Source organism: Episyrphus balteatus, chromosome 3 (assembly GCF_945859705.1).
Source record: "Episyrphus balteatus chromosome 3, idEpiBalt1.1, whole genome shotgun sequence".
In the NCBI taxonomy this organism is placed as follows: domain Eukaryota; kingdom Metazoa; phylum Arthropoda; class Insecta; order Diptera; family Syrphidae; genus Episyrphus; species Episyrphus balteatus.
Genome location: NC_079136.1, coordinates 44,354,423 through 44,367,572, shown reverse-complemented (window position 1 = coordinate 44,367,572; position 13,150 = coordinate 44,354,423). Strand labels below are relative to the sequence as shown.

The 13,150-nt window shown below is 29.3% G+C and overlaps 2 protein-coding genes across 2 annotated transcripts; both read right to left on the bottom strand.

The window, feature by feature from the left end:
* Positions 1-734: 734 nt before the first annotated feature.
* Positions 735-1,615, bottom strand: LOC129915839 (serine protease snake-like). The gene is made up of 4 exons (XM_055995531.1): positions 1,471-1,615; positions 1,311-1,396; positions 1,095-1,252; positions 735-1,012 (listed from the first exon to the last, which is right to left on the bottom strand). Exons 3-4 carry the CDS (start codon positions 1,245-1,247, stop codon positions 755-757), a joined length of 411 nt encoding a protein of 136 aa, XP_055851506.1. The 5' UTR covers positions 1,248-1,252; positions 1,311-1,396; positions 1,471-1,615; the 3' UTR covers positions 735-754.
* A 5,413-nt stretch (positions 1,616-7,028) lies between these two features.
* Positions 7,029-13,003, bottom strand: LOC129915833 (serine protease snake-like). The gene is made up of 7 exons (XM_055995524.1): positions 12,672-13,003; positions 12,541-12,593; positions 12,353-12,462; positions 7,817-7,981; positions 7,675-7,757; positions 7,449-7,606; positions 7,029-7,373 (listed from the first exon to the last, which is right to left on the bottom strand). The coding sequence occupies exons 1-7, from the start codon at positions 12,829-12,831 to the stop codon at positions 7,143-7,145; spliced, it is 960 nt and encodes a 319-aa protein (XP_055851499.1). The 5' UTR covers positions 12,832-13,003; the 3' UTR covers positions 7,029-7,142.
* Positions 13,004-13,150: the final 147 nt, after the last annotated feature.

The following is a 13,150-nucleotide window of genomic DNA, read 5'->3' as shown; positions in this document are numbered from 1 at the left end:
AGAATTCTCGAAAACGTTTGTTAATAAAAAAAAACAACATTATATGAGTATAAGAAAATATTCTCTATACAGGGTGTCCCGGGAGATAAGAAGATAAGAAGATTTTAAGGAATGATTCTTGGGTATATTCTAAGAAAAAAATTGTTCCACAGTAACTCTCTATCTGCAAAGTTGATACCATTTAGCGATGATTTAAGAAAACGCTTACTTTGGAATGCCTTTACTCATGTGAATGTTAATAACTCCGTTAATACTTATGATAAAAACTTCATTAATGCCTTGATTTTTAGGAGAAATGCTATTCTTTAAGAAATGTTATTATCTTTTTTTATTGCTCAGATATTAATTTTTAAATGGAATTATATTTTTCTTACCCATGCTAATTTTTGACTTTGGGGCCGATTTTCTTCGATAAATGTGTTATAAACATAGTGTTTTATAAATTTATTCTTATGAAGAAAACAATTATGAACAAAAATGTAGTTCACAAGTTTGCCAGAAAACTTTTAGATATTATGATATTTGGGAAAACCTGCACCAAGTAAAATCTATATCGTTTATTTAAAGAACTCATATAGTCTTCAAGAAAGTTATTTATTACTTATAAAAATGTAACCACATGATTGTTAAAAAATTCAATTTTTCGAAAAAAAAAAAAAAAAAATTGATTTCTATACAAACTTTTCTTGTAAGAGTATAGGTACCTTTTAGTATATTTTTGTTTTATTCTGATATCGAAATTTATTTGATTTCTTCATTTCCATCCCAATATTTTTTCTATTGCCATTGCAAGAAGTCCACCCTCAGCAAAATTTTGATCCTTTAAGTCGCAATCACATTCTAGTAAGGACTCTCCTCGTCCGTCAAGCACTTTTCTTATCCATCCTAAGTATGGCTGAATTTTTGTATAAATTGCTGGTGGAAATCCGGAACAGGCTTGCCCGGAAGATGTTACGCCGATAGCAAAATTTCGACCGTTATGTTTAGTAAGAAGTGGTCCACCAGAGTCACCCTGAATAAAATGAAAACACAACAAATAGAATTATAATCATATTCTCAGTTAACTATCGAATTGTCTTCATCTTCATACCAACCTGACATGTGTCTTTATTTCCATCTCTATCACCAGCACAGATTTGAGAATCTGTAAGTCCTGATTTGAATTTTCTTTGTCGTTTGAAAAAAGGTGCACAATATTCAGATGGAAATATGGTCAAGTTGACTTTTAACAGATGCTCCGATCCCATTCCAGCTACACGATTTTTATTTTCACAAATGTAAAATTTCAAATCATTTCATTTAGTTTATACCAAATTCTGTTAGGCCATATCCAATTGCCGTAGCATCGGTGGTATTAAGATCTTCGCTACAGTTCCATAGGCAAACAGGTGGATAACTTTGCAAAGTTTTACATAAAGTAGGTACCATATCTTTTAACACAAGAATTCAGTTCAAATATGAAATATTTACCTTACATTTCGGTCTAATTCCAATATTGCAATGTCGTCATATGCTAACCTTGGATTGTATTGTGGGAAAATTGTCACATTCTCTACCCCATGAATATGAAGTATTCCTGACAAAGAGGTACCTCCTACAGAAACAATGTCTGGTAGTTTGCTGAAATGAGGAATCGTCTTAAAAATTGTAAATCAAAGAAATTATTAGTTGTGACTATCAAAATGGAACAAAAATGGAACTTAAACAAAATTGGACAAATTTGTATGGGTCTCGTCCTATCGGTATCTATTGTATTTTGAGTCATTTGTTAGTCGGTATTTTGATTAAAGTTTTTGATATTCACATACCCATTTTTGTATACACAATGGGCAGCGGTTAGAATCATTTTCGGACTTATTATCATTCCACCTGCATGAAAGGTCAATTTTTTAGAATCATCCAACCATCCTAAAGTAGCCTTGTAGATATTGTAAATTAGCAGAAATAATTACAGTTTGTAGGAAAAATTCTATAAACTACCATAAAAGTGAATTCTCCTATTCGTGTTCTCGTCCCTCCCACGATACCACCGCCGGGTATTGCTGTTATTCAACAGAAGTTTTATCAAAATAAAAATTAATATTCCTGGACTTACCATCATTGTCTGTATCTCCAAAAAGTCCCCCTTTCTCTATAAAAAGTTATGAAACATAAAAGGTCTAAGAATTAATTTCTTTTTAGATGCTTCGTAATTTTTAAGTACCTACTTGAATTTGTATCAAAAAGATTGTTGCATTCAACATCAAAAAATATTAATGCAAGAATTTGAAATCTAATCAACAGCGATAATAATGATTTGTAACTCATGATAGAAGCAATCAAGTCGAAGTGCATGGAACAATAGCTATTGGATGACTAAACAGTGATATCTACATAAATTCAATGCTAATTTTGTTTTGTTGATAAACACTAACTTAAAGACAAAATTAGAAAATAATTCCAATATAATTTGTTTAACCTGTTTAGATTTAAACTTTTAACCGGTATTTTGGCAGAGGAGTTCCCCTTTTAAGAAGCTATCTTTCTTTCTAACGATCTCATGCTGAATGTGACCATAGACTTATGACTTCAAATTAACTAGTATTAATATCTGAGCAGTTAAATATTCATAGCAAGTAAGATTCAATTTCGAATTTAAGTTTATAGATATTATGTTTCAGTATTAAACCTCACAACTCAGGTCTTACGTACTTGCTCTTATGATAAAAATAGCTCTTATGTTAAAGCTTTTCAGAGAAATATAATTTCAAAAGAAATGTTTAACATCGTTCGAAATGATTTTGACCACAAAACGAATTACGGCATTTGATTTCTTGTATAAAAAGGAACTAGGTATAAGAAACAACAAATATATAATAAAATAATATACACCTACCCATAAAATATTTCTTACATTTTTCAAAGAAAGAAAAATAAAAGGTATACCTACCATTTTAAAAATAAAATGCACGACTGGGTCGCACGAACTTGCATTATTAGTTCAACTTGCTTAAATGTTTAAGACTTTTTATATACAAATTTGGGAAATGTTGATAGGTAGTATATTATATAAAAAAAAAAAATTAAACATAAAATTCGTTTTTAAAGGTAATAAAACAACATCTGAAATCAAATTGGCCTCCAAAACAAGTATGCAGTTTTATTTGATATATGAGATGGATTTTTAGAAAAAATTTTCAAAATCGTTGGGCGGTTTTTTAAAAAGTAATTTTTTATGAATATTTTTTTGGAAAAATAAAATTAGTATGCCATTTTGTAGAAATCACTAATCAACATCTAAAATCAAAATTTCCAAAAAATTTCATGTCAATACTGGTCTATGAAAAATCTGTTCGTCATAAAATTATCTACAAATATTGCCTTATGCATTTTTCTGTAAATCCAACCGTTTTCGGACTATATTATAACGTAGTCATTCAAACTACATAAATTTGTTCAAAGTTACGAAAGAAAGTTAAAACCTAAAATTACTGGACTAAATTATATTCAAGTACTTTTGTATAAAAAATTTCGTTGAAATACAATAAGCGGTTTGGCAGATTTGAAAAAGTGGTTTTATGGCAGGTACCGTTAATAACGATTTTTTAAAGATAGACCTTATGACTGTTCGTATTTAATAAAAAAAAAAAAATCATGTGTGCAATGCACACGTGGTAGAAGTGAAACCTTAAAAAATCATTTTTATTGAAAAAAATAGACCATTAAAAAGCTTACAAAGTTTTCTAAAGAATTAAGCCATACTTAAATTTTTACAATGCATGAAAAGTATATAAATAATTTATTGAAAACAATCATTTTCATCAAAAAAAGCGAAAAAACATGTAATTTTATCTTCTCACGCTATTAAATGCATTTTTTCCCCAACAACCTATAAAAAATGTTATACCATCTGAAAGCTTATTGTAAGAGCTCAAAATATATATATATCAATCAGGTCTATGAGACATATACAAAAAGAGCTAGAATTTTTTTAACTCGATCAATTTCCATCAAAAAAAGTGAAAAAACACGTATTTTTATCTTCTCACACTATTAAATCCATTTTTTTTCCCTAACAACCTATACAAATTTTTACACCATCTGAAAGCTTATTGTCTTAGCTCAAAATATATATTTCGATCAGGTATATGAGACATCTACAAAAAGACAAGAGCTAGAATTTTTTAAACTCGATGAAATTTCATCCAAAAACCAAAAAAAAACATTTATTTTTATGTTCTCATGCTATTAAATCAATTTTTTTGTTTGAAAACCTATAAAAAATTTTATACCATGTGAAAGCTTATTGTTTCACCTTGTATAATTATGTATAAATCTTATTTCAAAGATGTCTACAACAGAAGTTAGAATTTTTTAAAGTCAACCATGTCGAATTTCCAGACTGAGATTACGGTACTGCCGACACTGGTAGCTGGTCATCGCCAACAGATCTCCACACGTGTTTTGAAGTATTTTTAAATTTTTTTCAATTTAAGATTGTGTAACTTGTAGAGCACGGATCGTTATGTGTGATATATCAAATAAAAGGTTATGTTATTAGCATCCGTATTAAAGTTAAATCAAATTTGTATGTGCACTAGATCAAAAGATATAACGTGTGTTGGAAAAGAACATCTTTTTACCATTATCTCCGAATTTTGAATATGAAATTAATTGAAATTTTGCACAATTATAATTTATTTAATTACCTATCTACAGTACAAATTTCATTCATCTATCTATTAAAACAAAAAAGTTATAACAAATTGAAGTCGTGTCGCGTTTTCGTTTCATCTTGTTTCAAATCACTACGATACTAAAGAAGTTTTCACTTCAAAAAACTCTCAACATTTTAAAACAGAGTCTCAACAATTTAAAAACAAGAGCCGTTTTTAAGTTATTCATTGGATTTTTTAATTTTATCAGAAATTTTGACTATACTTCCCTATCAATTTTCATCAGAAAACAGCTTTTTTTTTAGATTAATTAAGCTAAATTTCTACCTTAAACGCATAGGACTTAATTTTAAAGCCGCCACACAGTGTGTCGTCCCCTTATGATAAATCACTTTTTTTTTTGTTAAAAATTAATATTTTTGCTATTAAAATATAATTTAGAAGTGTCAACTCATATGAAAACATATTTATCTTACAAAATAACCCAGGTTATGTATTCAAAATAAGCTCCGAAACATGAGTACCTCGGAAATCGAAAATATTTTGAGGAATTTATGGGAATCTTTGAGAGTATATATTTCACGTTTGGTAATTGTTTGAAAAATTTTGTTAATGTTATTTTGTTTATTTGAGTGTTGTTGTAAAACGTATAACAAAAAAAAATTAAATTTATAAAATTATATATGAGTTATTAAAATTTCTTTGATAAATGGCCAAAAAAAAAAAAAATTAATTTTTAAACTTAATTTAAAAAAATACTTATTAAATCATATCGATAATTTTTTTATATTATTTTGCCATAGGCCTATACTTAATATTGGCAAAGTTTGGTCTGCTTCTGTTTGCGATTACCAGAGATATTCACATTTATGTGCTACGAGTCAAGTACTCAAAATAATTCATTTTTTGAGAAACATCTTCAAGGGGATCACAAAAATGAAAAAATCGATGTTTTTAATAATTTTTAGCCATACACAAGTAACAAAAAGCTGTTTATGTAATTAAAAATATTTTAAATATTGTTTTCAACAAGAAAAAAATTATATTTTTCTGCATACTAGATTTTTAATATAATTACTTGACCCGGCCACGCTCTACTGTGTATTATAGCGTATTTACCAACCTCGCCGATATAAGAATTTACGAAAATGCAAATAAAACGTTATTTCAAAATTTGAAAGCGATTGACAAAAAACTACTCGAGATTTGCTATGAAACGCAAATAAACATACGATTTTTTTGTATAGAGAAGATAAACAAAACAAGTTGACTTCAACTTAAGATTTCTCAAGGTAGAAAAAAGATATTGAAAAGATTTAAACGGGCTTTAAAAGAAAACATTTAGTTCTTTTAGAAACTGTCACAAATTTATTTAAAATAAATCACCACGTTCAAGAACATAACCTCAAAAACTGTTAAAAAACGACATTTCAGATTTTCTAACGGGAATATTTCAAAAACGTGATATGATAGAATTTTTCTGAGTTAGGATTCGAGTTCAGCATACCAAAAACCTTACGAAAAGTATATTTTTGTTTATATATAAAAAAAAAAAATTAATTTTGCTCACAAGTGGCTTCTTCAATAATGTTAATATCATAAATTATACTAAAAAAAAAGTAATAGGTTGTTTAATTTGTTAATTTGTAATTTTTTTTTCTATTCCTGCCATAAAAACACAAAAAAAGATATTAAAACTCCAAAAACTTAGCTGCAAGTATTTATGATAAACTTTTGTATGGGCTCGACACACTGTGCGCCATTTTGAATAAAAAAAATTTGGTAGCTTTCTCGTATTTTCGTTAAGACTGTTCAAATGATTTTTTACACCATAAAATATGAAAGGCACCACTATGTGGTGCAGCCCTTTTTAATTGTAGTCTTGTATTTTGGTGTGTTGGTTTGAGATAAGGAATTTTGCTGGCATCAAATCAAAAGTAAAAATAAACACCTTCCTGACATTTGACATACAAATTTTTAAAGTAGATACCTACTTGATAATAATGAATTTTCAGTAAATTAGAAAATTTTGAAAAGTAAAAAATGTTTTTATAATTCTTTTTAACTGCGACCTCGAATATCTTTCGAATAGTTAGATTAATAAGACCTTTTTTGTGGAGCAAGAATATGTCTTGCGCGTTTGATTACCTAATATAATTTTTCAATGTGTTACAAAATTAAGAAGAAAAAACGAATTTTTAAAGATTTTCTCGACTTTTTGACCTCAAATATGTAAAGAAATTTTCAAAAAAGTCGATTTATAAATAAATGATTTTTTTTTCAGTAGAAGCTTGATGTACAATTGGAAAATTGCGAAGCGGAGAACCTTCCCATTAATTTAAAGAGCTCAAATTTGTTGTATATATTCTAGAGGTGTCTAGCAATCGATTTTTCGGAGAACAAAATAAAAAAAAAAAAAGAATTTCGATTTTTTTGGTCCACCCTAATAAATATAGTATAAAAACTGTATCCAAACTACTAAAAAATTTAATCATTTTTATTTCTGTCATGCCTAATATTTTGATCCTTTATGGGACAAGGACAGTCTACTAAGGACTCCCCTCGTTCTTCAAGCACACTAGTTATCCATTCTATGTATGGTTGGATTCTCGTATAAATCGCTGGCGGAAATCCAGAACAGGCTTGTCCGGAAGATGTTATTCCGATAGCAAAATTTTGACCGTTTTGTTGAATAATAAGAGGTCCACCAGAGTCACCCTGAAAATAATGAATACCAAACAAAAAGAATATTAAGTTATTTCCAGTTTACTATTAAATTGCCTCCTAACCAACCTGACACGTGTCTTTTACTCCATCTTTATCACCAGCACAAATATGAGCATCTGAAAGTCCTAATTTGAATTTTCTTTGTCGTTTAAAAAATGGTTCACAGTATTCAGGCGAAAATATGGTCAAATTAACTTTTAATAACTCTTCGGATCCCATTCCAGCTAAAAAAAATTTTCAAAATTGAAATATTTTAAGAAAAAAAAAATTTAGATAAGGATTTTTTGTATACCAAATTCTGTTAGACCATATCCAATAGCCGTGGCATCGGCGGTATTGAGATCTTCACAGTTCCATAAACAAACAGGTGGATACCTGTATCAAATATGGTATAATATGAAGTTAAGGCTTCAGTTGAAAGTAGAAATATTTACCATGTGCGTTCGTTTAATTCCAATATTGCAATATCGTCATATGCTAGACTTGAAGTGTATTCTGGGAAAACTGTCACATTTACTACTCCATAAATCGAAAAAAAATTGGTTGCTGTAACTTTTGAAAGTGGGTCTCCTCCAATAAAAACAGAGTCGGGAAGTTTGCTAAAATAAGAAACTGTTATTAAAAGCTATGAAGATGTTAGGTGTGACTATCACAATAAAATATCTAAATTAACAATCAATATTTGTCTGTCCCATTTATATTTTCTGCAAGTACCTAACCAATCTTTCCAACAATAACTTATTTGCGAAATTATGATAAGTTTTTCCGACGTTATGATGGAACAGATAAACAAACTCACATTCTTACGTCTTTCTAAAAATAAAATTTGTTAAAAGGCTCGAATAATTACCCATTTTTGAAAACACAATGAGCAGCTGTTAAGATCATTTTCGGACTTATCACCATTCCACCTCCATGAAAAGTCAATTTTTTAGAATCGTCTAACCATCCTAAGGCAGCCTTGCATTTAAAATTAGTAGAAAAGGTTAATTTTCTTAAGAAAAAAAAAAAATCAGATTTATTTCTAAACCTACCATGTATGGGAATTCCCCAATAAATGTTTGTGTTCCTCCCGCGATAGCGGGTAAGACTATTAATTGAAAATGTCATTAAAGTAAATCTTCACGCAATCTTCCAGGACTCACCTTCATGGTCTGTGTTTTCAAAAAGCATCCCTAAATAAAGTTATGATACATTGAAGTTTGAGTTTTAAAATTATTTTCATCTAAGATGCTTTTTTTGAACTGTGAAATGTATATGTACCTGAAGCTGTACTAGAATTAATCGTATTACATTCAACTCCAAACGATATTAAGAGAATAACTTGAAATACAATCAACAACATCGATAATAATGATTTAAACATCATGATAGAAATACAGAAACCCTTGTGGATCTAACAATATCAATATAATGACTGAAGACTGATATCCAAGTTCTTAAAAAAATCGATACAAACTTTTTGATTATACTCGTATCTACACAACCATAAAGCACAAAATGTAAAAAATCCAATATAATTTGTTAACATTAATCGAACTTGAACTCTTAACCGGTATTTTGGTAGAGAAATTCCACCTTCTCTTCATGATTCTCTTTTCATCATTATAATAATTACTTTAAAAATAACAAACAGTTAAATATTCACAAGAGTAGATAGTTTAAGCTTCAGTTTGGAATTTAAGATAAAAGAGTTGTAAAATTGGCCTAGGAATATTGTACTAACGCAATACCCAAAAGTTGCACTTTTTGAATTTCAAAATCATATTCAGAGCCTATAATTTTAATCAAGACAAAATACCTTGCTGTTGCACTATAGATTACGTTTGTGTACCTACTTGTTCTAAAGGTTAAGTATTGGTTTCATGAAAAAAGATGTTTTTATCACAGATTTACAACACTGACAAAGCGATTTGCTCAACAAAATTGTGGTACCTACTAAGTTTGCGTAAATTTTAGCCTTCCCTTCTCTTCCTTGCAGGGCCGGATTTTAAGGTATGGGGGCCCCTGGGCAACAAAAGGTGGGGCCCCTCTCCACTAGTTTTATGTAGGTAGGTACCAGATAAAATAAATATTTTTAATAATCCCGTTTTTTTTTTTAATAATTTACATGGAATCGAAGAAAACTACTGTAAAATGGGGTACTGTAAAACGTGTAACTACATGTTAAATTAGAATTATCTTGAACAACAAAAACCAATGTTTTTCTATAAGCCTTATGAGGCTTAAAAGCAAAAAAAACTTATTTTCTAAGATAGCACCGAGTGCAGGTTTTTCCAAGTTACATAAAATATATATATTTAAATTAAAATTGAAACAACGTAAGAAAATTTTTAAATTTTTCGGACTTTAGTTTTTCTTATATTTTATCACCCTAATTTCCAATAGTGAGATAGCACGTTGGTAAAGCATTCACCTTGTGGCTGAGAATTTTTAGATTTTTTTTTATTTAAATTGATGAATATTTTAAAGTTGAAACAGTTTTTATTTAAGGATATTTTATAATTGCAAACCACTTTAAACTAACGATGTTCTACTTTGATTTTTATCGTCTTCAACGCAAATCATTCCGAAAAATAGTTGAATCTATGTGGTTTTCGTTGATTTTAAGTTGTTTTTTCCCTTAGTGTATAAATAAAGATTTTTACCAAGTTTCTACTATTAGTATTAACAAAAATATTTCAATTTACGCATGAGTTAAGGCATACCAAATTAACCGTTTTATTAAATCATCGCTAAGTGGTATCAACTTTGCAGATAGAGGGTTATACTGTAGAACAGTTTTTTTCAAAGAAACCCAAGAATCAACCCTTAAACTTTCCTTACCTTATAGCGTAAGACCCTTTATATCAGAGACCCATATTATAGTTTCCATAAAGTAAATCCTTTTTCTTTACTTAAAATAAACTTATTTTTAGAAAGCCGTAAGTTTTTGGGTTTACTTTGTGCAAGTACGAATACTGTTGTATTTTCCACAGTTTTAAAGCAGAAACACAATCAAGCTTTGCCGTCGATTTTGACAACTGCCAAAAGTTCAACCATACGAAATCTGTGTAACCTCCCACAATGACGGTTTTCCTACGTACGCTTTTTTTTGACAAACGTAAGGAAACGTAAGAAAGCTAACAAAAGTTCAACCGGACTGAACTTTTCCTCGCTTTCTGACATTTATCAGACATAGTTACACTCACCCACATAATTATTGCGCCGAATGTGAATAAAAAAAAATAAATTATTGCAAAACTAGGTGTGTTTTTTAATTTATGTTTATGTTGCACATAAAAACGACATCGAGATATTTTAAATCAAAACAATTTACTTATTAAAAACAAAAATAATTTAATGATGTTGTAGGCTACAGGTTACAGGTAAAAAACAATTTATTTTGATTGCTTTTGTTTTTATAACTCAAAACAATTTACTTATTAAAAACAAAAATAATTTAATGATGTTGTAGGCTACAGGTTACAGGTAAAAAACAATTTATTTTGATTGCTTTTGTTTTTATAACTGTAGGATTAAAGAATAAACAAATTTCTATGCATTTTTTAAACACATTAATATCCTTTTACATATTTCCACAATTAAATCAAGATAAAGACTTGGCCCAATAATTTTGTGAGTGACTGTGTTTTTTTTTTATTTGACAGCAGATTTTATGTTTCAATCAGCTGTTCGAAGTCAAAGTGACAGAAGCGCGCTTTGAGGATTTCTCAACGTAACGCGATGACGCGTCTGGCAAAGCGTTATTGTGTTTCTGCTTTTAAGGTTTCCAGGTTAATCAGAGTGGGCATTTTTGACATAGTAGCATCATTTTTTTAACTGCAAATTCTTTGAAAATACTAAGTGTTTTCTTAAAGTAGGTATGTTAAGCCTGAACTACATCAAAACACAAAGTCAAAAAAGTACAAAAAGTAAACAAAGCTCATAATATAAAAATCACAAATATTTACCTGACAAAAAATTAACTAAAAAAGATCTTTGAAATTTTAAAGTTTTGAAATTTCAAATAAAAAACAAATCTGTAAAAGTGAACAAATTACAGTCGACTCTCTAAGTCGAATTTTCACAGGACACGAAAATTTTGTCGAGATAGACGTATTTTCGAGTAAAAGGAATCTATTTAATCTTTTTGCTGCAGGCAGTTTCATAAAAAATGGTGAAAAAGTTCGAGTTAGAGAAAAATTCGACCTAAAGGAAGTACGACTTAGAGGGAATCGACTGTTTTTGAAATTTAAATTGTTTGTCAAAAGATCTTTTTTTTCGCAAAATGACAGGAACTATGTGAACGAAGAGCTACCTTACGGAAAGGATATAAAATATTATTTGAATGTATTAGTTTTAAAAACTTTTTGAAAATTGAAAGCTTGATTATGTTCAAGCTTTTTGATTCGACTACTTTTAAAAAATGAGAAAGAGATATACAAATTTGTTACTAGGGGGAACAAGAAACAGCATCTTGTTAACTTTTTTGTACTTTTTTCAATTTGTGTTTTGATGTAGTTCAGGCTTTAAGGGAAAAGAATGTGTTGCGAAATATAATAAAATCTGGCACAAATTCACCTCAGTTTAAGATAACCTTACTACTGGCCTAAAATATGAAAACTGTCAAATTTGTAGAGTGGGGATTAAATCCTCAATCCGCAAATAAAAAATAATCAAAAATTGCACCCATTGAGCAAAAATGTGAAGCACTATTTTTTATTTGCGGTTTTTATGCGCGGTGTTTATCTTCTAGTTGGAATATGATTTTTGTTTGCTATTGTGGGGGCCCCTATTTTGTGGGGGCCCTGAGCTGTAGCTCCGGCTGCCCTCCCTTAAATCCGGCCCTGCTTCCCTGATTGAGAACTTGCCTGGCGTAAAACTTTAATGATTGAAATTGAATTCATCTACAAACTAGCTAGTTGTAGAACACTTTCAGTGTTGAAATCTGATCCATTGTAATATAACGTAGATATTTTTATATTTACCCATTTTTGTAAACACAATGCGCAGCGGTTAAGATCATTCTCGGACTTATCACCATTCCACCTCCATGATAATTTAACCCTCCGGTATCGTTGAACCATCCTAGAGCAGCCTTATAATTTTAAATAAACAAAAAAAAAAAACACTTTGTTTTGAAAACAAATTTGTCTTTAATTCAAAGCAATTTTACCATAAATGGAAACTCTCTATAGTATGATGGTTTTCCTCCGGTGATATAAAATACTTTTTTTTTTTTTTTAAATAAAATAAGTTCAATTATAACTTTTCCTCATTAATTTCACACAATCTTCCTGTACTTACCTTGAGATTGATAATCATTGTTCAAAGATATCGGGTACAATGAACTATGTGAAATATTAAATATTGAAGTTGTGTTTAATGTTTGACAATCACCACAAAATAATGTTAATAACAAAACTTGAAATCGAATTATCACAAATAATAATGATTTGCAACTCATGATAGAGAAGAGTACTTAAACTTTAGTGAATCCAACGATAACAATTTGATGACTGTTTTTAATAATTTGATTCAAAGATTTTTGTTTATTCTTCTATTCATAATAAGAACCTGTTCAGAGTTAAACTTTGAACCGGTATTTTGTCAGAGAAGATTCGCTGTATGAAGCTGAATCTTTTCAGTAATGATCTCATACTGAAACTATATGCACAGTCTTTTCAAAATTTGCTTTAAGCTGTTACTTTTAAGAGTAATTTAAATGACAACTTAAATAGTCAGAAATTGATCGCTTTGGTTTTGAAGATACACATGGTAGGTTC